Below are 27,717 nucleotides of genomic sequence, written 5' to 3'. Positions count from 1 at the left end.
AAATTGGACTATGTGATCGTTGTAGTTCCCTTCCAACTGAAATAGTCTATTCTAAGATGCAGGTCCTAATTCCCAGCTACAGCTTCTCTGTGTTACAGACCAGCCCATCATAAATAAAAGCTACTTTTCTTCTTATTGAGGTGCTGGACTGTTACAAAGAGCAACGAAGCTGGTGAGGGGCCTGGAGCACAAGTCTTATGAGAAGCATCTGAGGGAGCTGGGGTTGTTCAGCCTGGACAAAAGGAGGCTGAGGGGAGACCTTATCACTCTCTACAACTACCTGAAAGGAGGTTGCAGAGAGGTGGGAATTGGTCTCTTCTCCCAAGTCACAGGCGATGGGACAAGAGGAAATGGCCTCAAGTTGCACGAGGGGAGGTTTGGTTTGGATGTTAGGACAAATTTCTTCACCGAAAGGGTTATCAAGCATTGGAACAGGCTGCCATCCTGTTCCATGCCTGGGAGTTGTCGTCCCTGGAGGTATTTAAAAGACATGTAGATGTGATGCTGAGGGACATGATTTAGTGGTGATTTTGGCAGTGTCGGGTTTACGGCTGGACTCGATCTTAAAGGTCTTTTCCAGCCTAAATGATTCTACAATTCCACCAGAGCACTGAGCTACAGAAAATTTACATCTAATTGACCCGTAGCCATTATCCCATGTGTTTATTTGCAAACGCTCACCTTGGACAGTGAAATGAAAAAGTCGGACTCACTTTGTGCTCAGTTGCACAACTTGACTCTTGAGTTTTACCCTGTGGGTTTCCAGCAAGCCCAGAGCTCCACTGGGCAGGGTCCTGCACGCCCCGGGAGGCGGCTCCTGCCTCCCAAACAGCTTTGATCTCAAGACAAGACAAAGAGCTGGGTTTTTTAAGTGCGCTACAAAAGTACATCTGGGGGTACCCAGCTCCAGCACGAAAGCATTTCATCTGGATTTCCAACACGGCAGGGGAATGGTTATGTTTTGAATATAGCCATGAATAATTCAGTTTTCATGAATTTGCCTGACTTCACAAGGACTCGTGCTGATTTAAGCCTAATGAGCTGTCTTCTTTTCTGCTTTATTCAGAAAAGCAATGGCCCTGAGGAGAATCCCCTGTCCCGGGGCAGAGGTTGCTGCAGGGCAATAGTTGCAGCCCGAGAGAAGTCTCCCCGATGTTGTTGACCGGGTGTCTCTGGTGGGTGCTCGATGGTGGGTGCCTGGGGTACGGCCGTGGGGTGCAGGGACCGGGAGGCCGCTGCTGAGGAGGGCAGGACACGTTCCCTCTCCCCGTCTCGCTTCCAGCCACAGGATTCCCCCCCCCACATCTCCCTCGCACCGGAGCTGGCGTTTGGCTGGCCACCAGCAAAGCTGATCGATATCATTCACCTGCCCCCAAAACGAGCTTTTCTGCTATTTCAGTGGCTGGAACCCTACCGTGGCGCTGCAGAGGGGTGCTCCATCGAACACCCCCCTTGGCCTGAGAGCTGATGGTCCTGCTTCGCCCAGGGGGGAGAGGCTGCCGCTACCGAGCTCTTCATCAGGCGGCTGCCACCGCCATCTGCCGGCACCTACCTCCTCTGCAAAGCCATCTCCACAGCCCGGAGCTGCCGGAACGACGCCCTCAGCTCCAAACAGCCGCCTGTGGGCAGTGCGACCCTCACCCCCGCCTTGGGGACAACTGCACGGGGGTCGCGCACCATCCCCCCCGAGCCAACGAAGCCGAGGTCTGAGCTGAGCTTTCAGCCCAAGGCTGTGTCCTGGGTTGAGCGACACAGGATTAATTTGTCTTTCAGTAATTTTACTTCTCTAATGTTTGGGGAAAACTGCATTTTCAGAAGACTCTAGTCTTGTAATATTGTCAAAATATTTACTTTATAGCTGGCTGTGGTATGTGGGTATCAAGGTCTCAGTGTTTTCGATCTCACCATGTGCAGGGACGAGGAGGAGTGAGACCTGGGCATTGACCCAGGCTGGCCAACAGGATTATTTCATACCATGAACGTCACATTCAATATAAATTAGAAAGTTTGCTGATGAATTTCTCTCTTCTATGATGGCTGTGATGCTGAGAGCTTCTTGCCCCAGTGCCGAACCCCTGAGCCCTTCCCTTCCTCCTGAAGCCGCCGCACTCGCGGTGTCCCACATTTGCTGTCCCTGGTGGGAGTGCACAGCCTGCTGATAGAATGGGCTGAGTATGATCCTCGTATATTTTATATTGCTATCGGTATCAATATTGGTCCTTTAACATCACTAATGTTAATTATTTAGTCTGATTCTATTAAATCTGTTTATATTTCAACCCGTGGGTTTCTTTCTTCTTTCCCGATTCCCCTTCCTGGGTGGGGAGGGGTCATCAGGTGATAGAATAATTGTCTAAATGACAATAAATTGTTGTGGATTCTTCAAACCGTAACAGCTGTGCAATGGCCCCCCCTGCCCACCTCCCTCCCCATCAGCCTCACTTGTGCTGTGGGTATTCCCTGCCCTTAGCCCACCTTCCTGAGAAAAGTGTTTTGGTGTTGCCTGGGGGATCTTTTGCATTGCAAATCTGTGGAATGGTATTTTTTTGCACAAAGCGAACTAAAGGAGAGTGGGGAAAAACAGGGAGGGCAGGTTCGCAGCACATCCCTTGGGGCAGGAGGAGCAGGAAGGCTTGGTGCTGGGGGAAACTGAGGTGGGACAATCCATTGCAAAGTTGATGAAGGCTGTGGGGAATTTTTAAGGACCATTTCTGACTCCACAGTGGCTTGGATTCCAGGCAGCACCAAGGGGATGGAAGGTCATCATACGTTCCTTCACCCACAGTCCTGCTTGTGCCTGGTACGTGAGGAGCCCGATAGGACCCCCTAGCAGGATCTGGTCCAAACTTTTAATCTCAGTCCAAGGGGCACAGCTCTCTGCCTCTCTGCAGGTGTCAGGGATCTCAGGGACCCCAGTCCTGGGGATATTTGCAGCATCTCCTAGGCATACGCTTTACGTCCATCTTCCTCTGCACCTTCTTGCTGTGCACGAGGCACGGCTCCTCCCCGCAAGGTGCCCCCATGGCCCTGATGGACTGGCATCCACCCTTGGATGATGTGGCTGCTGGTGGCTCAGCTGGTGTGACCAGGAGTGGCCCTTCAGCCAGAATGGAACCCTGTGGATTTTCTGCAGGCTCTACACATGCTTAATACAGATTATAGGTAAACGGGGCTGCTTGGCCTAGGGAGAAAGAAGACTATTGGCATCATTTGATCCCCGGGGCAGCTCTCAATCCCTAATTCAGGAATTGGGAGCAATGGGGTTGTGGCGATGCCCCTTGTGCCAGGGCTCATACCTTCTACTGAAAATTTGTGTTCATTCTGAAGCCATCTCTTCAGAGGAATCGTGACCTGTCGATGAAGTGTGGCTGCCACAGACTGAGCAACAGGAAAACGGAAAGGACCAAACTGTTGCTCTACTTTGTCCATTACTGACAGAGATGTGCCATGGAAAAAATAGATTACCCAAGAAAAGATAGGGCCAGAACGCACAAACAGAAAGGAAAGGAATCACTGCTGAAAAAAACAACTTCTATTCTGGCATTTGTGAACTTCTGGACAAGTATTTTTGCTGCTGAGGTGTTGCCCATGTCTGGATTTTACGGAGTTAGTTCAGACACACAAGCCAAGACTTGCAGATACAGGAATTCTCTTTAAATCTACTTCTCATTTTCCCTTTTCTCACAGCCCCCCCGCTGCCTGTCATCTCACTGCGTGAAAACCAGGGCACAGTCCATGAAATTAAACAATAAGAATTAATGGCCACTCTTTAGAAGTAAAAGATGATCATTTATCTGCTAGACACTCAAGCCATAGGGTTCACCGCCTCCGAGGACAAATCTGACATGGTAGCTCCATTCTAAAAACAGATGAGCTATTTCACTACCTTGATTCAGAGAATGAATGGTTAAAGGCTGTTAGTGTGGATTTAGTACAGCCTCACTGGGAGTTCACAAACCTAAGACCACCCATTTGTTTTATGACCCTGGGTCTGCATCCTTTTTTAGCAAACATCATTCCTTCCTGGGGAATGAGTCACCTACACAAAGACCCTGATGATATTTAACTAATCCATCAATAAATTATAAAGTGCGAGAGATAGATCCCAGTAAACTTCCAGACTGAGTCATCCTGATGGGTAGATTTATCCCAGCCCATCCAAAAGTTTCTAATACTAGCACCAACTGTATCAAGTAAGGGTTTGCCATTGCCTTCTACTGAGCTGAAGCTCTCAGGGGTGTGTGCCTTTACAGAGCACGCCAAGGCTACATCAGTGACATGACATCTGGTCATAAGTACCACAAGGGTTGAGCCTGGGGCCAATGATGTTCAGCATCTTCATGGGCAACCTGGACGATGTGACAAAATGTGCTGTCAGCAGATTTGTGGGTGCTACTAAATTAGGTGGAGCTTCAATCTGGAGGCACCTGGAGAAACTTGAGGATTAGACCAGCAGATGCATCCCGCAGTTCAGCAATGCCCGAGAAGCATGAGTCCTGCATCTGGGGTGGAATAACGCCCATGTATCAGCACAGGCTGGGAACTGACTGGCTGAAAGAAGCTGGGGTTACACAGAGTGGCCTACTTTAGGAGAAGTACGGTCAGCAGATCAAGGGACATCAGTGTCTCTGTAGACTTGACACCTGTGAGGGCACACTTGGAATGTCGCATCCACCGTTCTGACCCCTCCCAAGTTCAAAAGGGAAGGGAGGAACTGGGGAGGGTCCGGCAGAGAGCTCCCGAGGTGGTTAGAGGCCAGTGCACGTCACCTACATGAAAAAGGTGAGGGAGTTGGGCTCGTTGAGTCTGGTAAAAAGAAGGGTAAGAGGCAATCAAATAGCAACCTCTGTGAAGTAGAGTTATAAAAACGACGGAGCCAACCTCTTTGGCAGCAGCAAATGATACAGTGAAGGGCAACAGCCACAAGCCGTGGCTTGAGAGGTTCAGACTGGACTTTGGGAAAATTTCTTTACCAGGAGGGCAGAGCAGAGAGATTGCGGACTCCATCCTTCTTGTTTTCCAAGACGTGGTGAGACAGAGTCACAGGTGACCTAATCTAGTGTGGGGAATAGTCCTGCTCCAAGCAGGGAGTTGGATGAGAGACCTCCAGAGATCGGTTTCAACCCACGCTTTAATGGTCTATGAATCCCACAGCTGGCTGTATTTATTTCATCTCTGAACACAGAAGCTCTACAATCCACTCAGTATGATGACCTGGAGAGCAAATTAGCACTGATGAGAGGCTTCTGATTACTCCCTATGTCCCAGGAAAGGGCAGGAGAGAATGCCAAACCCTCTGCCCTGGCAGTGAACCGATAAGATAAACCCAGCCAATCCAAGCAGGTGAACTGTGTTTCTGCAACAGAGGAAAATTAAAATCATTACGGATCCTGTTCTGCCTCACCCAAGGGGAAGTTTCTCCTCAACCACAAACGATGACAATCACTTCAACTTGGGCATATGAGCAAGACTTATCAGAAAATCACCAAAGGAGGATTTTCTGTACCCTCTCACACACTGGACCATCCTTGACTGTCCCCAGGTGTAGTCCATCTCTGGTGCTTCTGAGGAAGTCAGGAGAAGACCCAGAATACACTCAGCTTTGTGCACCAAGGTAAAACTCCCGACTGGTGGCTGCAGGTCACCAGCTCAAGCACGGGATTCACTTATACTCAGGGTCTTGAGGTGAAGTACAGCTGTTACGATTACCTTGAATCCAGTTTTCCTCAGAGCCCATGAAGGAAGGGGCAAAGCACAGGTCACAGGGATCTGGAGCTTCGGAGACAGACAGGGCCAACGTGATCTTACAGCAGGACCTGTAGACGCGACGGCAGCCACAGAGCTCTACCCACCATCACGTTTGTTACTGTGCGGTAGTAATGAAGGGTAAGGACCTGCTGCTTCTTCCTGACACTTCTATTGCAAACGTCTGATGACGGAAAGAGAGACTCTGATTTGCATATGCTGGGGTTGAAATAGATAAGCAATCATTTTGAAAAATGAGTGTACGCACATATAAGCACCCACGCATGTAGTTAAACCTTTCATCCAAGGAGAGATGAGCCTGATGCTGATTGTTTATGTTCATGCAGTAAAATTTATATGGAATTGTTTTCCTTGGATGAGAAACAGCAACAACCACGTCAACTCACTTCGTTTTAACGTCCATTTTATTGTAATTATCTTGCCATTCTCTGAGCTTTCAGCATCTCCTTTTGGCATTATAAACACTTGTGCATGCAAACCCTAGGCAACATAAATAAAAAGAACATCTTGTTACAATATCTATAGAAAATGAGATTGGTGCAAAATATGATACTTGCAGCTTTCCAGCTCCCCTATATCCATACACAAACCAATAACATATAAAGGCTACTTATCCCAAGCGTTAAGTCATTTTGTGTTCGTTACTATTGTTCATATGGCACAGGCGCACAGAGAGAAAGGATGAACTACGTGATAAGATGCTTGACTGGATCTTGGAAGAAACAGTCACATTTTCCACACATTTCCTGCGTGACTTTGAGCAAGCCATTAATCCTTCCATCTTCCCATCGTCTATAGTATAATGCACCCATAATATAAAACAGCGGCAATAACTCCTGTTCTATGGAATTATGGGCAGACGACACCAACCCTGATTGTACTTAGGTACACAAGGATAGGTGGGTAAGGCCACAAATATTACATATCTAACCTTTAAATAAGCTTTTAAATTCCCACTTTTTGGATATGGACTGTAGATCTTCAAAAGAGCACAGTTCCATGTGGTAGGCTCCATAAGTATGTGTAAGTAACAGAGATTGTTTCCCAAAAATTATAATCAGAGAAACAATATTATCCTCATTTTCAGATAAGTAGCTGAGATGCAGCTCCTTTAAGAAGCTTGCCTGACATCAGATGAAGAGCCCAGGGCAGTGGTGGGAAGTTAACCTAGAGCTCCTGAGTTCTTCAGTCCTTTAAGTACACACTCTCCATCAGGGTACAAAGGGAGGGAAGACAAGGTGGCATCCCAAGAATTTTGCATCCTGGTAGGATTCAGGAGGGTAAACTGTTCCTTCGTTGGCCTTTGTTGACAACCCCAGTAAAAAGCAGTGGAAGGAAATCCTCCTAAACCTGTTTAAGCTAAGGATTTAGAAGAGGAGCAGCAGCAGCCGATCCCACTGTCATACCTAACACATGGAAAAAAAGACTGTTGTCTTTCTCTGTACCTGCTGGTATCAGCACTGAGAGGAACAGAAGGGCGGCATTGCAGAATGAGATTGTAACCAGATACACAGCTCTGAGATGGGCTGGAAGAGGCCTGGAGAATAAAGTGACCCTGTTCCAGGAATGCAGTGCCAGGTACAAATCTGCAGAAGAAATGCTGACAGAATGTCGACCTGAGTAACATCTGGTACTTTGAGACACAAGAAGACATTTTAGGGACTAACGCCTAGACCTTTTTAGCCTATGACAGGACAGGTCCCATCCAGGAACAATCTGGACAAATGGAAAGAAAACTACATATAATATCTCTTTTTCCCCTAGAACAAGAGAGAAAGGGTTGAGCCTCAAGGTAATGGGAAACAACAGTGACTGCAGTGTGTCAGGTGTGGGTAGAGCACAGCCCATGACGTTTTTGTGCTGTGCCTTGAGAAACATGGAAATTGGTAGAAACAGCTGTGGTGGAAAATGCACAAGAACTAAGATCTCACCACCTTCCTGCACACCACTCCAATGTTGCACTGCCCTCATGGAGAAGAAATATTCCTGAAGTCCGGCTTGAACATCTCAAACCACAACTTGTGGCTGTTGCCCCTCGTTGCCATCACCACCAAGAGCCTGGCTCTGTTGTCTTCACAACTCCCTCTTGAACAGCAGGGCCAAGACTGGATGCAGTATTTCAGGTGTGTCCTCACCAGTGCTAAGTCCAAAGGGACAGACTATTTCCTTGATCTGCTGGCCACGCTCCTGCTAATGTAGCCCAGTATGGGGTGTCTTTAATTTGCAATGAGAGTATCTTGCTGGTGCGCATGCGGTAGATTTTTTTTTGTTCACTTTGTGACAAGAGAAATTATTTGTCTTTGGGGGAATTACGGGCAGGGTATTGGGTGACTGTTGGTACTTAAGTGATGTTGCCTGTGTCCTCACCATGAATGGATGGATCCCAGATGACAAGTGCATTCTCCACAGAGTAAACAGAGCTTTAAAGTACTTCTCGTCTCACATCAGAGGTTTTTCTATGGGAGATGTAGGATGATTTGGGCTGAAATGTGGTGGAATCGTGTACTGAGACAGAGAAAGGACTGTTGTGATTGTGCACCTGGGACTGGAAGGAGCAAGGGAAAAGCATGCTCCCAGAGCAAATGCCTGAGTGGAAAAGGGGTTTTTTTGTGAGCATGGTGTGCTCATGCTTTATTTATTTCAGAAGCTCTGCGATCACAGTGGGCAGAACTAGGTGGAAATAATTAAAGGTATTGCCAGGAATGGCTTAGGGTCACAACCTGCTATAGGGATAATATCTCATTGTCAGTCTTCTGTTGCCTGTTGCCTTGAAATTTAAGAGCTAAGATTTTGATGAACAGCTCTTCCTGGGATGGAAAATTCAAAAGCACGTATTCCTTTGGAATCTGTATGTAATCTGCCAAGGCAGAGCTGAAAATGAGAAAAACACGTCCTCAGAATTTTAAGGAAACGTGAGGAGTCATGGCTCTAGCCCCTCTCAGCTAGACATTTTAGTGGCCCTTTCGTTCTCCCTTACAGAAAATATCTTCTGAGCCTTGAAAGCCAAGGTGCTGGGATAAACCAAGAGGGGTGGGCAGCCATAGGCCAGGAGGACGTTATCTCAGTTTTCATCCCTGGTGGTGGGAGCAACTTCCAGGAACAACTGGAGATGTAAAGTGACTTTCTGTAAAAAGCGAGGGTGGCACTTGAAGTGAACCAGTGGGAAATAAAGAATGACGCCGCTGAAAATGAAGAGGACGATGTAGAGGATCTCAATTTGGGGCTGATCAATGATGGGAGCTAACACCAGGTACACAGCTGCCATCAGCACGATTATGGGGATGATAATTGGGACCTGTGAAAGCAAAACAACAGCATAAAGACTCACGCAATCCTGGCCCACTCCGGGTCTGGACAACCCTGAAACTTCTGCAGAAGGCTTTTTAGACGAAACCCTGCTGCGACCTGAGTTATTACCTAGAAATTCTAATTAATCCAGGCATCCTGTTTCCCAACCCATTCCCACTCCAAGGCTGAACACCCTGCAAGAGCTACACCACTACCACACACATTAACCCCTGGTCTTCTCTGCCCTCCTAGACCTGAAGATGCAAACTACTGTTTTTATTGCCAGGTCTGTTCTTGCTCTCCCTACTACCTTGCATCCAAAAGCTGAGCTGTAGACAAAACACACAGCAACTGCACAAATCACATAACTGAATCTTAACACCCTTGGGCAAAAAGGTTTATTCATGTGTTGACAGATAGGTGGACAGGCAACCTCAAAGGCTTTTTCTGTAAGTCTGGTCATAAAGCATTTAAATTTGAAGCCAATCTCTTTCAAAGGTGAATGAACGCACAGCACTAAATGATTTCACAACAAGATGAAAAACTGAATGTTTCAGCTGGGATTTTCCAATTTTTACTTTCGTGCCTTTTGTCCAACACAAGGAAGCTGGTATAGACCAAAGGAAATGTTGTTAATGGTTACCTGTGAGAGCATGGAGAAGACCTGCCATTGGTTTCATCTGCCTTAGTGGGATGCTCCACTCTGCTCCCTCCCCACTGTGTTCTAATACTTTCGGCACAATGCTAATAAAAATTATTGTTTCCAAACCAAGGGAAATATTATCCTTAAATATAAACCTGCAACACGCATACGGATTCTGCAGGACATCAGCCATACATTGTCAGTTGACCTGGAACCTTCAGACATGAGCTGCTCCTAGCTTAGGAAAGAGTTGGGCCATCAAGCCAAAGGCTGCAGCAGGCTGACATCCTCACAGGACAGGCCTGGAGGACTGGGGGAGTTTTATACAGTGTATGAAAACACTACTGCAGAAACAGAATTTCTTTTCTTTAAAGCACATTCAGCCAACAAGTTGGGTGAACGTCTTCATCCAGCATCCTAATTTCAGGACAGAGCCACAGAAGCCAGTGACTGGAAGACTTAATAGAGCACTGCCCTTCTCCTTCATGCTAAGCCCCATGGGATGCTCGATATTGCTTTGCACAGCCTGGCGGTGTCAGCCCGTCATCCGTCTCCTGGAGGAATCCCATGAAAACCAGGATGTTCATTCAGCTTGTCTCAGGGAAAAGTCACTGTCCTGCATTCACAGTCTCACGGGTCAGGTAACTCCTGATTTCCTTCCACTTAGTTGTTTTGTGGGGAGCAAACCTGTCCCTGGGCCATCCAAAGGACTTGGGGCATCCTGGCTGGGTTTTCTGTCCTCTGCAGGGTTTTTATTCCTGAGCTACCCTCTGAGGAGCGTGACCAAGCTCTGAGAGCATAAACAGGTGATTGCTGATCAGAATCATCCTTCATTTTCCTCTTAAATCTCTTAGAAAAAAAGAGGGTATGGTGGATATATTTTCCACAGTGAGGGGGCAGTGCGTTATTAGTTTATCAAGACGAAGAATTCAGCCTTGAATTACGCCTGTATATTCACGCTGTCTTGCTGCTCACTGATTTTGCTGAGACAAAACATGAAATAAAAAAGGAAAGACAAACACACTAAATCTGCGGGCAACCAGCCCCTGTGCTTGCTCTTTCCTCATAATGCTCTCTTATATTTGGATAATATAGGGAAAGGGTTTTAGGATTTTATGTGATTACCTCACCTTGTAAGATCTTGGCAGTTCTGGTTTCTTGATTTTTAAATACAGGAGACCAGTAATAGTCATGCCATAGAAAAACCACGCTATAAAACTGGGAGGAAAAGAAAGAAAAAAAGAAAAAAGAAAAAAAAAGACAGCATTACATTTGGGGTGAGATCTTCCAGGAATGTCAGACCTGTCTTGCAGATCCCAGATGTTCATATCTCCAATTAAAAAGAAGAATATTGATATAAATTTAGTAGTTCTTTCATTTATTTCCTTTCCAGCACAACAATGAGAACTTTAGAATGATCTGAATATTATAGATTCATTTCAATATGAGGATGAATCACATCCAATTAAGTATATAGTGACAGAAGCATTCATGCATTGCAAAGATGCTGGTTCCTAAGCTCGCTCTTTTCTTTCTTCCCTTCCTCCCCTGCACAATATTGGTTAGAAAGCAATAGCCCAGGCTCAAAAAGACATTAAAAGGAAATACTTCGAAAACAACGTCAAAACCCAGGAGCACAGGGGATGCAAAGAGGAACGCTATGCATACATACCTGAAAAAGTTCACAATACTGGTGAAGCTTCCCGATATTACCATTATTAAAGACATAGCAGATGTAAAGAGCAGAGCAGGGGAGGGCGTGAGGCATCGCACATGAGCCATAGACAGAATGTCTGGCTGAAAGCCAAAGCAAAACAATATACCATCATATCACGTACTCAGACATCCTTACTCATCCCCCTCAGCTGCTGGGGGGAGCTCTGTCTGCAGCCAGAGCCGCTCTTAATCATCAAATAAGCATCATAATATAACAGCAGTTCAACTCCGAGGAATGTAAACATGGAAACCCCCCTCAAGGATATTTTTATTGTGTCTCCCCGATTTCATATCATATGTGCTCAGTTTAGGCATACAAGATGAGGTTTTCAAACTACCAGTGTGACAGACTAAGGCTGAGTCAAATCAGATCTTTCCCGATCATCATCAGGACCTTGTGCTTGGTCCCACCCTTCTGTTCTCTGCCATGTCTCTCTGGGACTTGACTTCTCTTGGGCTGACTGGAAAATGAGACAAGGACTACTCCTGAAACATTTATGCAATGAACCAGAACACGGAGAGAACTACTAGCTTCTCCATTGCTCGGTTCATTGGGAAAGTTTAATGAGAAAGGCTAAAGGCTTCTTTTTTTTTTTTTTCTCTTTTATTTCCAACCAAAATATCATGCAAGGACTTCTGCTACAGCTGAGTGTCTGAGAAAGAGTGTCCGGTATGGTCAAATTCAGACCATCCCTGAACTGCTCAGCACAATACAGCAAACACTCTGTCATCAGTAAGTGAAGCTGTGGAACCACCAAAACCAGTAACGACCAACCCAGTCATCTCCACCAACCTGGTCATTCATATACATATAAGATTCCTTCCCATGTGCAAGGAATGAAACCGGTGCGGGGTGGTATCCTTTGCACCTGAGAGCCAGAAGGTGCGGAAGGAAGGAAAGACCAAAGAAGCACAAAGCTCCAGGAGGAACACAACATGCCTGCTCATCACAGAGGAGGACAAATGCAGCTCAGCCCAAGCACTGAGAGGGAGAAGAAGCATGGGTAGGCATGGAGGGTGCCTGTGAGTGAGGGGATCTGTACCAGCAGCAACATCGGGGGCTTGTATGCCCAGGTACCAGCAACTGGGGAGACTGGGATGCAGGGGCAGCTACCGGGCAGACTGAGTGTCCAAGCCCAGCTGCTGGAGGGACCCATGTTGTACATATATTTATATAGATACTTCCCACTAACAGACCCCTGATCAGCCAGAGAGGGGAACAAAGAGAGGCCCTTGGTGCTGTTTGTGCCAGTGTTTGTGTGTGCCTGTATGTGTAGATCTGTGTGGCCTGCTCTCTGTATGTGTATATATACATATGTATGTGTGTATACATATGTTGCATACTGGTATTTGTGTGTGTGTGCCTTTGGGAATACACGCTGAACTTACCGGTTGGACCCGGGAGCATGGAGCTGCAGTAGCCTGACCTCCGTTGGGCTACCAGATTTGGCCCCACCTAACAAAACCAATTAAAAACCCCAGCTAGGGGAGATGTAAGGCTCGGTGTCACCTTGTAATTGCTATGAAGCTTGACGAGCAGAGATATCCTACACTGTATCTGAGCTAGACTACCCCGTGGGAAGGCTGGAACACCCCAAGACCAGCTTATGTAGTCAGTATTGCCTGCAAAGGCAGCTTTCCAGTGCTGGGCTACCCTCCCAGTGGGAGCAGGGGTGCCTTACAACACACAAGCACGGCCAGGCTTCCCCTCCCTGGCAGGTATATCAGCTCCGTCACCCCAGAGCCTGTGCCAGGTGCTCCAATACAGCAGCATTTCAGTTGTTCATTGCAAGGCTGTTCTTAAAATTCAGGCTAGATGTGATTATATATCTTTCTGAAATTGCATGGCTGAAGAAGTCAGGAGACAACATACACATTACATTTGAAAAAGATGGGGAAGAACATCTTCAAGGAAGAAACAAACCACCGAAGAGCTATCACTCTACCAGTTCAACATACACAGAGATTTCCTCTCTGCTTTAGTGTCACAAAAAGGTAAAGTTGCTCAAAAAAAAACCCAGACCCCTTTTTTTTTTGTCCTTACCATATGGCCTTCCCTTGCAGCAATGTAGCACACGCGGCCTCCGCTGAAGAATGTGCCGTTCGATGACCCAAACGTAGACAGTGCCACCGACAGGGAGATGAGCCATGCCCAACTGCCCAGGACTTTGTCCCTGTGGTGGGAAAGAATTCACAGCATAACATCCAGCTCAGAGGTGTATCAAACACTCATCCTAGACCCAGACGGGTTTCTTCCCTCCATTATTCTCACTGAAATTTTTTCCAAAGCCTTTTGAATGATTTAAAGCCTTTTTCCAGTTCCCATAATATTTAGTCACCAGTAACTTTGTCTTGTCCAGAAAAGGCAGCTTTTCTTCCTGCCTGGTGCATATATACCTACACCCGTCTACATCGCCATGGCACACAAAGCTGTCACAACAGGCAAAATCCCCTTGTGTACAGAGGCTGTGGCGTGAATCCTGGAGATATTGCTATTGCAGCCAACAATATTAGCTTGGAAATCGCAGAAAAACTGTTCCCACCGGACCTGAAGAAATATCCCACATTATAAACCCTTCCCCAGTAAGAATTTATCCTGAATTTATTACAGAATTTATCCTGAATTTATTACAGAATCCCCTGTAAGCCCATATGCACATATTTCTGCTACTCTGTGAATCAGGCTTAAGCCAAAGCCATTGTTTGGATTTCAGAAGGTTGGTTCTACAACATGTTCAGACATTTATGGTTTGCTTTCTCCATTACAGAAGAAGGAGCAGGGTTACAGCAGAGTTCAAGGTAAATATTTGGAAGATGTGATAAACTTCGCACCTCAAAGTGAAGCTTGTCTTCTGGAATGAAGCAGCGTGAAGAATATTAATATAGTAATAGACACTGGTGTTTGGGGTAATTATCACATACATGCACACACACATACACAAACAAACACACTGTTCATCTAATTGGCAAAAATCCAAAATTCAAAAGTTTTTTAGAACACTTCATATTTCTGCTTGAATTGTATGGCTTTAAGAGTTACGTACTCTTTTTTTATTATCGCCTGTCCCAAACATTCAAAAAGCAAGAGTTGGGCTTTCCAAAATCATGGCAGAAGATCATCTACCACAATAATTTCAAAAAAGTAATTTAAAAGTTTAATATCTGGATCATGATCCTTCAGGCTTCAAGTTATTAAGCTACTTGCAATAACCAGAACTAAAAATTTTCCCTTTTTCAAAGCGATGGAATCTGGGCATCACCTATGATCATGCAACTCCATTAACATAAGATCTCAAGCGAAAACAACGTGTATCATAAAATTAATAATATAATCTTTAGCAACTATGTATTTTGCATTTATAAGATTGGTGCTTTGCTGTTTGGACTCTGAATATGAACTACAGGGGCTACTGAGAGTAACTTCTTACAAGCAAACTGAGATCTGCAGCTGTTATTGAATCACTGGCACCAAAGAAATGCTGGGGAGAGCTTCACGAGCTCCTCTTGTGGCTGCACCTCTCATCACTGAACAATGTTTCTCTCTGGCAGTTTTCTTCTTATGTGGGGAATAAACGCATTTAAATGTGGTATGTCCTCCTCTGGCTTCTTTATCTTCCTCCCATCCTTCCTTAATGGCCTGAGCAGCTGCATCTCGTGCTGGTGAACCACAACCATTACACCCTCCTCAGCCCTTGGTTATCTACCTGTCCTCCAGGCTTTTGAGTGCCCAGCTTTCTGGTTACCAGTTCAATGTTTCTTCTTAAATGGCACTCTCTGTATGAAAAGGTTAATCAGGCAGGAAAAGAAGATGTGTTAAAAAGGAGGAAGCTCACAAATAACTTGTTAATCAGGAATGATAGGAAAGGAAGTGCAGAGGAAGTTCATGACACGGGAGCTTAGTGAGGCTTTGTAACCTGTTCAAACAACGTACTAGACCTTTAAAAGCTCCTGCTAATGATGACATGAAAGGCTGTTAAAGAACACATCGAGCAGAGATCAGTCAGATCTTCAAACTGGAGAGATCTTGTGAAATGCACACAGAAGCAAAGCCGCTGCTGAGTTTTTAGGAAGAGGATGAGCAGCAACATAATCTCTGGATATCCTGTGTCATGGTTTCTGTGAGACGACTCATTTAGGGCTATCACGGATTCTGTGTCTTTGGAAATATTTAGACTAAGGCTGGATGTTCTGGTGGAAGATCATCTGGTTAGAAGTTGATGGTGCCTACATCTCTCATGACAGTCCCTTCCTTCTCTTCCTAAAATCCTTGTCCTGCACAGAGCCTGTTTAATACCACCAAACACTTCAGGCTGACGGAAGGTACAAATAGTTTCTGTGCAGCTCTGGAAAAGCAAAAGCCAACTTAAATATACAATTACTAAGGGCTACCCAACCTGTGTATAACACTTCTTCTTCTCAAAGGTGTTGTACAGACCAGTGTCATTTTCCATTTCCCCCAAGATGAAGAAACTGAACCAAATGACTCTGGTCTGGTCTAATTACCAGGTGCCGAGTGGACAGGATTCACACAGTCGGCTCCTGTCTCACTCCCAAGCCACTGCCACCGCATTAGTGGGGCAGCACATTGTCCTTTCCACTCTTCTGGAAATACCTAACGTGGGGCATCTCCCAGTCCCCAGGTCTGGATATGCACCCACACTGCATCCTCAGTGTCTGCGGGGAGATGCTCCTGGTGTGCACTTCACCCCCTCTTTATGGACACTTTCCATGAGCTGGAGGGGAGCCACAGGTTCCCAGTGGAATGAATGGGAATGGGGAGTAAGAGGTGTGCTGTAGAGCACCCCATCTTGGCAGCCTGGGTGCACCTTGGAGACCCTGGGCCAGTCAGGGCTGGTCAGCCTTAGCTTTTGGTGGGGGACGGCTATGCACTGCCCTCAAGGTGACAGCATGGTCTGCTGTAATACAGTTTGAGAGGTCTTCCTGGCCCAACCAATGCAGTGCTGTTACTCCCGCTGGGAATAGCACCTAAACCTTCTGAAACTCAGGAGACAACCTGTATTTTACAGGAGTGCATTGGCTGTGTTGCCACAAGCAGAGCTCACCCCCAAGTGACGGCCACAGCTCCTGAAGACAGCACTTCAGACGGAGTCATGGCTGCCAAGTAGCTCACGTTTACCAGCAAATACAGGCATGTGACCAAAGGAATGGCAATCATCACAGCTCTGGGAAGGGTCACCTGGAAAAGGGATGACAAGAGTGTTAGGTGCAGCACATTTATGCCTGCACTGGGCTTTTTTTGTTTGTTTTGTCTTTGCCACCACCCACGTCTCTCATTCAAACTCCTTCACTCACTAAGCTTTTCCACAGAACAAGACTTAGATCCAGATTCACGCAGCAGATTTTACACCAGTATCCCACAGATATCAGGCAAACAGTAAGGCTGTACATTTCAAAAGCTAGTCTTTGAAAAAACAAACAAACAAACAACAACAAACCAAAACCCAAATCTTATTCGAAACCACTTTGGTTCATAGCTGCCCAAGATGTCTGTTGCACACTTCTTGATTGCTTTAATATTGATTTATTTGTTACTAGTGTGTTATGTCTCCTGGTGTGCTGCATCTTCCCATCAACATCCCACTGACACGGATGAAGTACCAGTGTGTGTTGCATAGCATTTTACCTCCTCTACAGGCTAAATCCAAGCAGGGCAGCACAAACGGAATTTGCTCTAGGAAGGAATTTTTTAATATATTTTTTTTCTAGTGACAGGATGCTGCAATCTTGGAACACCACAGATCATTTTAAGGCTCAATAAAATCAGCTTTTTACATTACTTACTACCCTATGCAGCTGAAAGCAATGGAAAAAATCTACTAGTAGGGTGATCATAGAGGAACTATACATCTGAAAACCTGAAATATCAATTTTTTGCATTCCTCATTCCCACTGCAGCACAAGACAGAGCAATTCCTTATGTTGATGCCTCCACCCCACAAAGGCCTGAATACCAGCAGTCATGGTCCTGTGGGAGAGAGTGCCACCTGACCCTTGGATCTTTGCTGCCATTTAGGTTAATATTTAACTGTGTATTTCCATTTAATCTGTAAAATCTTGTGTGCTGCACTGAAAGAAAGCATGCTGTACACACTCTGCACTCACACAGCTCTTTCTGAAAAAGGGCCGTTCACTGCTGTAGCATCTGATCTGCAAAAAGAGGTAATATGGCACAGAGAGGACTGATGTGAGATGCAAGTGAGCTACTTGAGTGCCTTTAGCGTGGACAGAACAGTGCCTAAAAAGTAGACATTTGAAGACAAGGGCCATTCAGAGAGTTAAATTCCCTCTCCAGTGAGGCTTGGCTTGCTCTAAAGCTCCCCCTCCATGCAATGAGGAGAGATAAGTGGGCTTTTGACACATACATTACAGATCAAGTCTTAGGGAATATGTGGTGTTAAGAAATCTGTATGGTTTATAGCAGTGAGTGCTTGAGTGCTTTTCTGCATAAATCCAGGTGTCTGCAGGGAGATCCTCTAAACACTAAGACAAAACTTCATCCCCAAAGCATCCAAGTGCTGCCTAATAGCTTTTTTTCCAGTCAATGGGGTATTTTAGTGCTTTCTTGTAGGCAAGCTGTTATTTTGCTTAGAGACTACTCATTTTTATCCTTTCTGGATACATCCATAGGAGTCTTACCCCAGATGACAGAACAAGCCAGGAGGAAAGCTCAGTAGTCCTTCCTCAACACTCTAATCCCTTGATTACCCCTCTTAACACCATCATAGATAGAAACAAACATATTAGCAGCAGGATTAAGTAAGTAAAACCCAGCTCACTCGCTCACCTCAGGCTTCTTCAGTTCCTCAGTTACATAGTTCAGGTTGTTCCACCCATCGTAGGACCAGAGTCCCTGGTAAAACGCCACTCCAACTGCCCCGATACCTGCAGTCGTGTTTTGAAAAGCATTTTGAAAACTCTGAGTTTGTCCCTTGGCAAGCAGCACCACTCCGCCCACCACGATCACCAGCAACGCCAGGAGTTTTGCAGCTGTAAAAATGTTCATAATAGACGTGGCCAGCCTCACGTTGAGACAGTTGATGACAGTCAAAAGGAGGATGCAGGCAGCAGCTGTGCATTTGACAACAACCTGTGGAGATGAGCACCCTGGGTAGAACGGCGCAACAGCGTATTCAGCGAAGCTCAGACAGACAGCTGCCAAACCAGCTGGCCTCACCAGGATAACAGAAGTGTAGGCAAAAAGGAAAGCAGGAAAAGAACCAAAAATCCTCAAGATGTAAATATATTCTCCTCCAGACTCTTTAATTACGGTTCCAAGCTCAGCATACGACAAGGCTCCAAACATGGCCAGGAGGCCACAGGCTGCCCAGATAAGCAGGCTGCTGGCAGGGCTCCCCATATGATGTAGCACCCACTCAGGGGACATAAAGATTCCCGAGCCTATCATAGTGCCTGCAATTAATGACACTCCACTAATCAGGCCAACCTCTTGCTTCAGTCTTAATTTCTCCTTCCCTTCACTTGGATCTGTGGATGAATGAGGTGAATCTGTTGTCTTCCTTTTCCTCATTGTGGAACTGTCAGGAGATGTTCTTAGGAGAAAATGTGGAGTAAGACTGAGGCATTTGAATAAAGACTATCTCAGGCTTTTAGGGTTAAGTTAATAATTACAAAAGTCACACTGAACACTGTCAAGAAATACAAACTTAACTTCCGCATTTTGCATTCTTTCATTACCCATTTTATCTTGTTAATTTATGATGCTTCAGATCCTGCCAAGACTGATTACCTTTGAATCTCACTGCAAGCAATGGTAGCGGATAGCATTCAGCACCAGCTCAGAATCACTCAGCACCTCACTGGACTGTGTCCCTCATTACCGCTCCTTTCAATTATGGTTCAAACGGCATCTGGAATAAGGATCAGGTAAGCAAAATCCCCGTGCAAAACTGTACTTTATTCTTTGATTAACAGTCAATGCTCAAGCACCTGCTTTAGAGATCAGTTGTATTTTCATTCCCCACTATAAAGCAATCAAACAAACTTGTCAACCAACAGGCTTTGCTCAACGAGGAACATTTCCAGTGTCTTAATCAAAGACACCAAAATGTTCCACTAAAACCAGTTCAGAGACTGCTCTTCCGCACAATAGTAGGCGCCAATTCTGGGGATTTTTTCAAATTTTAGAAGGTGCAGGAGAAGAATGAAAAGGCTGTAATTACATTTTTATGGGCCCTTTTTGCCAATGTACATGAGGTAAGCACATTCTCAACAGACCATGATCTTCAGAGGACTTTGTCACTGCTCATCATATACACATTTCAGTGCACACTTGAGAGAAACGTAGAGGTACAAGCTTTTGGAAATGCCACTGACCCCTACTTAGATAGCTAATGTAAAATTTCAGACTTTGGGGAGGGTTCTGCTATAAATCTGAATACTGTTACAGTGCATGAGGGTGTATTTTGTGATCTGTGATCTGTACAAAGTATTAAGCAGAAGGGAATGTCCATATGGATTCCTTTGAACTTCAGCTAAACTTTACTAACTGCAACTGTAAAGAATGAGAGTTACTGTCCTTGGTGGTCTCTTGCAGACTTCTGTTGTGATAAGTACCAGAAAACAGGAGTGAGACCTTCCTCAGCCCTTCATGGAAACAGTGGACCTTGAGTCTTGAAAACTATCTGTCCTCAGCCATTTGAGCTAAAAAAAAAGCATAAATATAAACAGAAAAGTATTTTTATTGTTTGTCTAAAATTCCTTCTCTTCTAAATCATTTAGATTTCTCTTTGCTTACTTTAAAAAAAAAATCATCTTGCTAGCTTTGCAGTTTTCTGCAAGAACAGTCCAAGATACTCTTGGACTCAGCAAAACTCATGGGCCTGTAGGAAAAACAACATATACAAGTCACATAATTTCTCATGCTAAAGCAAATAAAGTTGCACAAATCGGGCTGATGGCCTTTAATTTCTTCAAAGAAGCAAAAAAATAACTCAAGTATCATTAAAGACTATGGGTTTTTTACAGTAAAAATCTTATTGACATACGAAGGAAATAATGAGAAAAGTTTGGGGGGCTTGTAAGGGATACTAGAAGCTATTCCTAACACCAACTCACTAGTATTCACTAGTGTGTGGTGAATGGATCCCAGCTGGATTTCTCCTGATTTCAAAGTCACTTACAAAAATTCACAGCTGATCAAGCTGTATCTTTAACAAGAGTGAAAGGTTACTTTATCTGCAACAAGTAGGCTTTTTATGTCTTCCTAGCAAATTCTGAGAATAAACATACACACCTTGTACTGCAAGGATGCAAGTTAATGCATTTCAAGTTAATGGTTTGCAAAGTGCTTGAGAACTTGGAGGGAGGCATCCCAGTAATGCAGAGAATTTTCTTTTACTTCTCCTAAGTGACAGTGCTCTTCTTGTTGGCTGGGTTAGCTATTTGTAGCGCATTCTTTTTCAAGTTGCTAATCGCAGTGTTAGGCTATCAGAGGTCTAAAGGTCTGTTTTTTTCTGTGCTACAGACACTGTACTTCTGTGTGCATCCATACATGTATCATGTATACCAATCCTAATTGAGAACACATTCACAAAATACAGTTAAATCAATGCTAACGGAAAACTTAATATGACTACAGGTAGTTAAGTACCCTACTAGTAAAGTTACAGATATATTTCCACAACTGTTCTCTTTTAATGAAGGAGCTTCTTTTCTAAAGTGTAAATGCAAGGTTCCTGGAGGGCCTAAGAGAGTCTTTTCAAACCTTCACAGTGACTGGTCTTAGAAATAAAAAAAAAATTAATCTAATGTTGTAGAAGGAATCGGAATTTCTTCAAATTTGATCATGTCAGAAAAATTTCTGTAGGACCACTCAGATAACAAGGATTAATTAACTGGTACATCAATAGATTCACTCACTTCCTAAAGGGAGGTCTATTTCCAATCCCAGGACCATTGTTACTCAGTTCTAGCTGCTTCTACCTAAAGTGATAATGAATCTAATTAATCATGATAAGAACTTGAGGCTATTCCTGTGGAAGCTAAGACAGTCTGATTGCTTTAGTTGTTTTTTTTTCTCACTGACTCATTCATTTTTGACTGGTATCATCAGTAAGGAGCAGCCATAAGATATTTTAGCCAAATGGATTCTCACAATTATCATTTGTCAAAACTGGTTACGTCAAAGGGCATCTCACTGCTCCTCTTCAAAAGACGTGTATGAGGAGGAATAAAAATAAAAGTACTGCTTTCTTCTTATGTGGAGGAGCAAAACTTTTTGCTCAAGCTGTCACATAATAAATCCCCTACTTAAACAACTCTCACTTTTCATTTACCTTTGACATTGCAATGGGTGGTTGCCATCTACTGGTCTCAAAACAATAAGGCAGCTTTGTCCAGTGGAACATGGCTCACTCTGCATTTGGGTTTGATATTTTGCATTACTGATTAAAAAGAAACCCTACATTAAGTATTAGTTTTTCAATATTAATTAACAAAAATAGAAAGTGAATTACAATTCTTTTTAATGTGTTTAGGGCTATTTTTATCCCAGCAATAGCTACAAGGACTAGAGAAAGCTGATTTAAGGTAAAGGCCAATGTCAGTGGTAAGAACTAGACAAAACACGTGGCCAAATATTTTGCAATATTTAATTTTAGGTCCCAGGAGTGGTATTTGGAACACAGTTACGGGTTTGGCTTCCCTGTCCCATGCTTGGGAAAGAGTTACAAATCTTAGAATGGGGATTAAAAATAACCCACAATCGGAGGATGGAATAGCCAAAGCCATTGCCAGTAACTTTCTTCAGAGGCAGACACCAATATTTTACTTCAAAACTGTGCAGTGATTAAGATTTTGTTTTTTAAAATACAATAAAATACCAAAACCAAAATCCAAGTTCTATGAGATGAACTAAGTGTTAGAGAATTCACCCAGGATGTAAGATGTGGGTTCAACAGCCTTCTCTGCTTGAGGACATGGAAACCCACAAATCCAAGTTGAATACCCTCACGTTCCCTGTCACGTTACAACAGCAGATCTGAGCCCAGGGGACGGAGAGGGAAACTAAAAACCAAGAATTTGCCGTAAGTTGAATTAGTGGTTCCTGTCCAGCTCTGAGGGCAGCCAGCAGCGGGGCCACTGGAAGGTGAACTTGGGGCTCCCCACTCTTGCTCAGTAAGGGCTCAGCATGTTCTGGTTCTGCAACTATTAAATTTTGAAAGATTTGCTTTTCTTTTACAGATATTCTGCATGAAAATGTATTTGGTATCCCACACAGTGCCAATCAGATACTGAATATTTTGTTTAGTTATCTTACCGCATTCAGGAGGAAGCTACTAGTGTCGCACTGCATGTTCTCTGGGCTGCTCTGTGGAGCCGGTCATAGGGCAGTAACGGTCCTGCTCTTACACGTTGCATGGGTGTACCCTTAAATGAAAGAACTGTTACAGAAAATAGTGGTGGAATAACAGAAAACAAGAACTACAGCTGAAAAGAAAGTAATTACAACATTCACGAGTACTGATCCCAGCGCTGCCTGCAATGGTCAGGAGATGTGACTTGAAGTTTAGTTTCCAATAATTTTATTTTTATTAGAAAGGTTTATAATAAAAACTAGAAAAGATAACGCTGCTTCTGATATGATTAGAGCAGCATTCTGAAACTAAACAGGGAAATAAGAATTGCATTTTTACCACTAGACACTGCAAACATTAGAAACCAATACAAGAGAAGGTCCTAAGTGAAGATGATCCCAGTCTTCAGACTGAGAGCGACAGAAAAGTATCTGTGTAAGCATTTATTCCCAAAGCTGGTGGAGCAGTGACTTCACTAAAAAAACCCTGAAAACCAAAAAACCCCCAGCACTACAAAAACCCAACACTTAGACTGATGCTGGCTCCAGGGTTCCCCATTTGGGCACTGCAGGCAGTTACTGTACCAAGTGCCATTGCTTCATTTTCTTTCACCCACTGAGGGAATATTATACAAATTTCTTCCTTCATTCCTGTTTCCATATTTCCTGATTTTATGGCTCTATATATACACAGTGTATAAACATGTCTATACACAGCATTCCAAACCTGTCCTGTTTTTCTTTTCTTTTCCTAGCAGTGCTTTAAATTAGCCTCAACAATTTCTTTGCGGTTTTTTGTACTCTTAAGAAATTAAGATGAAATTAAAATGTACTCCTTCTAAATTATGGAATTAAATTTTAATTTATTTAATAGGTTTAATTCAAGATTAGATTATCTTGTCCTATGTGAAGTCTGTTTTGCAGAATCATTATCAAATGAATGCTGTCATTTTAAATACCAGGATATGAACAAACAATGTCATTAAAACTTTCTACCGAGCAAGATGAAAAATGGAATTAAAACATGGCTATATTTTCAACTCTGAAATTCTTCTTTATCTGTGAAATGCATCCCTACATTTATGAGTAGATGTATAATAATACTTTCACTAACACTAAATAGTTTTATTACTTTTAAAACAAACTTATACAACATATCCTTAGAGGTTAACCTATAACCTTACATTCACTGTGTTAGGTATCATTCTATAATGAAAGAGTGTCCTCTGTATGATTCTCGTCAAAAACATATGTTCAAATGATTCCAGTTTTTCTTAGGTGAAAAGGGAACATAGCAACTGAAGGTACTCAACTTAGCACCTTAAAGTTTTCACCCAAAGTGATGCCTATTTTTTAATGAAACTCTGGAGCAGAAGTGACATGGAAGGCCCACAGAAAGCAGCTCCTTCCCCAGGCCACCCCCAGTGCTGCCAGACAACATCTTCCTCCCAACAACCAGAACCACCTCTTTTCTTCTTCTTAATCACTGGGGCATCACTGGGCAAGGGAGGGAGCATCCAGCTTTAGTAGCGCAGTAGAACATAGTAGAGCTATGTGGGGGACAAGGAAAGACACTCAGAGAACTGTAGGCGGGAAGAAAAATACGGCAACATGGCTTGTGGCAGCTCCTGGAAGTTTTCTGGGCTGCCTCTGCCTGTTTGCTTTCTCTGGTCCCAGCACAAAGTGCAGGGTGGGGCTGGGTAGGCTTATCCCCGCATCCCACTGACTGCTGTCAACACGCGTGGGGCAGATGACTCTCCCACCGCTTTGTCCCCATGCTGGGGTGGGATGTGCTCCAGCAGGCAGCCAGGGCCAGCACAAGGTCAGGCCTAGCCCCTACGTGCCCAAAACACTTTGTGGAGTAGGTATAGGCTGTACGATGGGCTCTGGGCCATGCTTAGGGCACTGGGAAGTTGATCTCCTGGGATAAAGGGGACAATGGGCAAGGGGGCTCAGCCTGTCTCTGTGCCAGTTGTTGCATAGCTTCTCAAAAAGCTAGGACATGGGATTAATTTTAAGACTCTATAAACTCACTCTGCCCAATATCAAAGAAAAAAAAAAGTGTTTGCCTGGAAAAGTCACGTAGGTTATGATGCTCTCATATCTCCGGCTGGTGCTTCATGAATTTGTAACAAACATGTATTTTGCAGCTAATGCTTCATCTTGTACAATTTTACCAAGGGAAAAACTAATGATGTCAGGAAGATAGTGATGTGTTGAGACTGTAATTACTCCCATCTGTATGCTTTGGTTAAAGTTATAAATAGATATGAATAAAAGGAAGGATGAAATGGATTACCCATCTTTTCTTGGCCTTCCAGGGGAAATATGTGTGGGAGATGGGGAACAGGTTCTAATTCCATTTGGTAAATTTTCATTTGAGATTGTATGATGAAAAGAACTGCACTTAAAGGCTTGGAGGACTCTTTCTGGTCCCAGACCATAGCTTCCTAATCGCCCTCATCAGTGATGCAGTCAAGCTGATAAATTAATGATGTAATGATGATGGCCAAGAATCACTCTGAAGTAGCATTGTTCTCTTGAATGCAAATTGGATGAATCTACAGGTGTTGTCTTCTAATTCTTAGCCCTTAGCCAAAATGGGTGGAAAGGCACTCATATTTACACACAAAAACTTCCTGTTTTGCAGTCCACTAACAGGATGTGTTACGAGGGAAGAAGTTTTCCAGCTGAACTGGATTTCCGTCTGGAGGCAGCTCGAGCCAGTAGGCAAAGCAAGCGGGAGGCTGCAGGGTGCGGTCTGGTGCCTACTTTTCCTGTGCCAGGGAAATGGGAATCGTTTATTCCTATTTGAACAGCCGATCTCTGCTTCCCACTCGCAAAGCTCTTTGCTCCCAGTGTTACGGGAACAGCAAAGGTACAGCTGGGTGGGTGGTGGGTTCCTCCCCCAGCAGCTCCTGCAGGAAAACAAAGTACTGCTCATCCTTCTTGCCCTGCCTTTTCCATTTTCTGGTAGGGACACAGGCTCACCCTTGGGTCCCCACCCCAGCAATGTGGGGTGCGGAGGCACAAACGGCTGTTGGGCCCTGATAGGAGATTAGCTGCAGCCAGGGGTCCTGTTCTGCAAGGGAGGGAGAGCTGGCTCAGAAACGGAACTTGACTTTTTGGCAATATTAAAAAATACACCATTTCAGCCTGATGAGTTTGTTGTTTTGTTCTGTGTTTGACTAGCTGCCTAGGAAGAGGGATGCACTGGAAACAGAAGAGGTACTTCAGAAGTCTGTAAAACCTGCAGATATAATTAAAGGTAAGCCCACATATGTATGAATACACTGTCGCTATTTATGTAATACTTTATGCAATCCATGCATAACATTGACACCTACTTTTCAGTATTACAGTGCTCAACCATTTTGTTTACGCTCAGGAAGTAAGTGAGGATTTCCTTTCCTGCATAGATCTCTGCCGTTGTATATTCACTGCACTGAGCCTCGTTGCTCTGGAGGCTTGTTTGGCACAGAATAAGGTCTGGGTTCTCTACGTGGAACTAGGGGCCAGTGGGTATGTCTTCATCCTATAATGGTGAGTCAGAACGGGGGTCTTAATTAGCTCTGAGCTAATAGGGCTATGCTGTGTTTTGGTGTTCCAACGATGTCTCTAGTCATACAGACATATCTTGTTGCTTGTGTTTGGTCCCCTTGACCTTCCCCAGGAAATTTTGGGGAGCTTCAGGTATGACTGAGATAGAAGAAAAATATACAGTCTAGTGATTACATCACAAGAGCAGAGATGACCACAGATTTCCAATGTTACCCTAAGCAAAGTCCACTTGGTGCTGGGCTGCATCTTTGGAGCCTCATCAGAAGAACCTGCTGCAGGAGGAGGATCAGCATCTGATACAGCAATAGGTAGAAGGGTACTGATGAACCGAAGATGAGAGAAATGGTATAAGCATAAAGTACTGTTGCAAGATCTGTTGCAGATATCCTCTGTACTATGGCTCCTTACTTTTAAAAACACTGAGAATTTCTAGTTCATGCAAGCTAAGTTGGTGAGACTTTATGCAACAAAATTAAAACTTCTGGCTATGCTTTTAGGATTCCTAGAATGGTTTTCCTTAGGAGAAAAAAAAATCCTACATTCTTCCCACTCTGGTTTGCTCTGGTATCACTGAACTATCTTCTTCTAAGTGCGCAAAAAAAAAAATACTGCCTTTTATTCAAAGCTCTTGTGATCGCTTCCATTGCCTGGGATATTTCTCTGAAACTCTTTAACTTTTTAGAAATCCTAGTGTTTACTCATTACTGCTTAATGTATGAAATGAGTGAGAATCAATTTGATGCTCATCTTTGAGGTTTCATTCTTTGTACTGAGCATAATACGCGATCTTCACTTCTAAGAGCCGCAGTTTGCATTCAGCGCAAAGAGTTCCTGGAACTTAATTCTCCACTGGAAAGAAAAATATACTTCTGTTGAGACACGCAGGCTTTTTTCTTAAGATAAGCATTGATAGCCACTCTGTTGTGAACAAAGCGAATGTGAATCTAAAATACAGCTGCTGTTATCTCTGGCTTTGCCACTCCAAAGCTATTTACATTCATGTACACAAAGTGATGCCATTAGTTACTCTTGTTCTGTCACAATGACTGTCTCTGGTGGCTGTGACTCTGAGGTATGTTTATGAAGCTTGTTTATACCTCAGCCAATTATGAGGGAGGGAGTGACTCAGGAACAAAAGCTGTCTTGCCGGTGAAACGAGTCTTCAGCTGACACCTTCTCGGCCATTCTGGCACGGACTTACTTAGCAAAGGACTTCCCCAAGAGACGCTTCTTTCTTGGGACAAGTCCATGAAGATCGGTGCTGCAGGGCTGCGCACTCCATTCGCTGACACCTCCTCTCATGCATTTCCTTTAACCTTATCGCAAACCAGCGTCTTTGGAAAAGCTGATGATGTCGACAAGAGCAATGACCATGTAACCGAATGGCAAGTCAGCCTCCCTGCATTTT

At 44.3% G+C, this 27,717-nt stretch overlaps 1 protein-coding gene across 2 annotated transcripts; it reads right to left on the bottom strand.

The window, feature by feature from the left end:
* Positions 1–8,827: 8,827 nt before the first annotated feature.
* Positions 8,828–20,031, bottom strand: LOC141468490 (b(0,+)-type amino acid transporter 1-like). Of its 2 annotated transcripts, XM_074153585.1 has the most exons (7): positions 19,967–20,031; positions 18,219–18,969; positions 16,477–16,610; positions 13,458–13,587; positions 11,370–11,494; positions 10,828–10,915; positions 8,828–9,061 (listed from the first exon to the last, which is right to left on the bottom strand). In XM_074153585.1, exons 2-7 carry the CDS (start codon positions 18,960–18,962, stop codon positions 8,828–8,830), a joined length of 1,455 nt encoding a protein of 484 aa, XP_074009686.1. In that variant the 5' UTR covers positions 18,963–18,969; positions 19,967–20,031. The 2 variants fall into 2 exon arrangements, with proteins under 2 accessions (XP_074009686.1, XP_074009685.1); XM_074153584.1 differs by lacking the exon at positions 19,967–20,031 and having other exon boundaries at positions 18,219–18,962.
* Between the last annotated feature and the right edge of the window lie 7,686 nt (positions 20,032–27,717).

The sequence above is a fragment of the Numenius arquata genome, chromosome 9 (genome assembly GCF_964106895.1).
Source record: "Numenius arquata chromosome 9, bNumArq3.hap1.1, whole genome shotgun sequence".
Classification (NCBI taxonomy): Eukaryota; Metazoa; Chordata; class Aves; order Charadriiformes; family Scolopacidae; genus Numenius; species Numenius arquata.
This window is presented reverse-complemented; position numbering and strand designations above follow the sequence as displayed.

Bases quoted from the DNA above. Each gene is read 5' to 3' on its own strand.
- LOC141468490 (XM_074153585.1), bottom strand. From the start codon at position 18,962: ATGAGGAAAAGGAAGACAACAGATTCACCTCATTCATCCACAGATCCA. The intron at 16,611-18,218 runs GTGAGCGAGTGA...TCCCTTTTCCAG, and splicing joins AGGAACTGAAGAAGCCTGAG to GTGACCCTTCCCAGAGCTGT. The intron at 10,916-11,369 runs GTATGTATGCAT...TTTTCCTCCCAG, and splicing joins AGTATTGTGAACTTTTTCAG to TTTTATAGCGTGGTTTTTCT.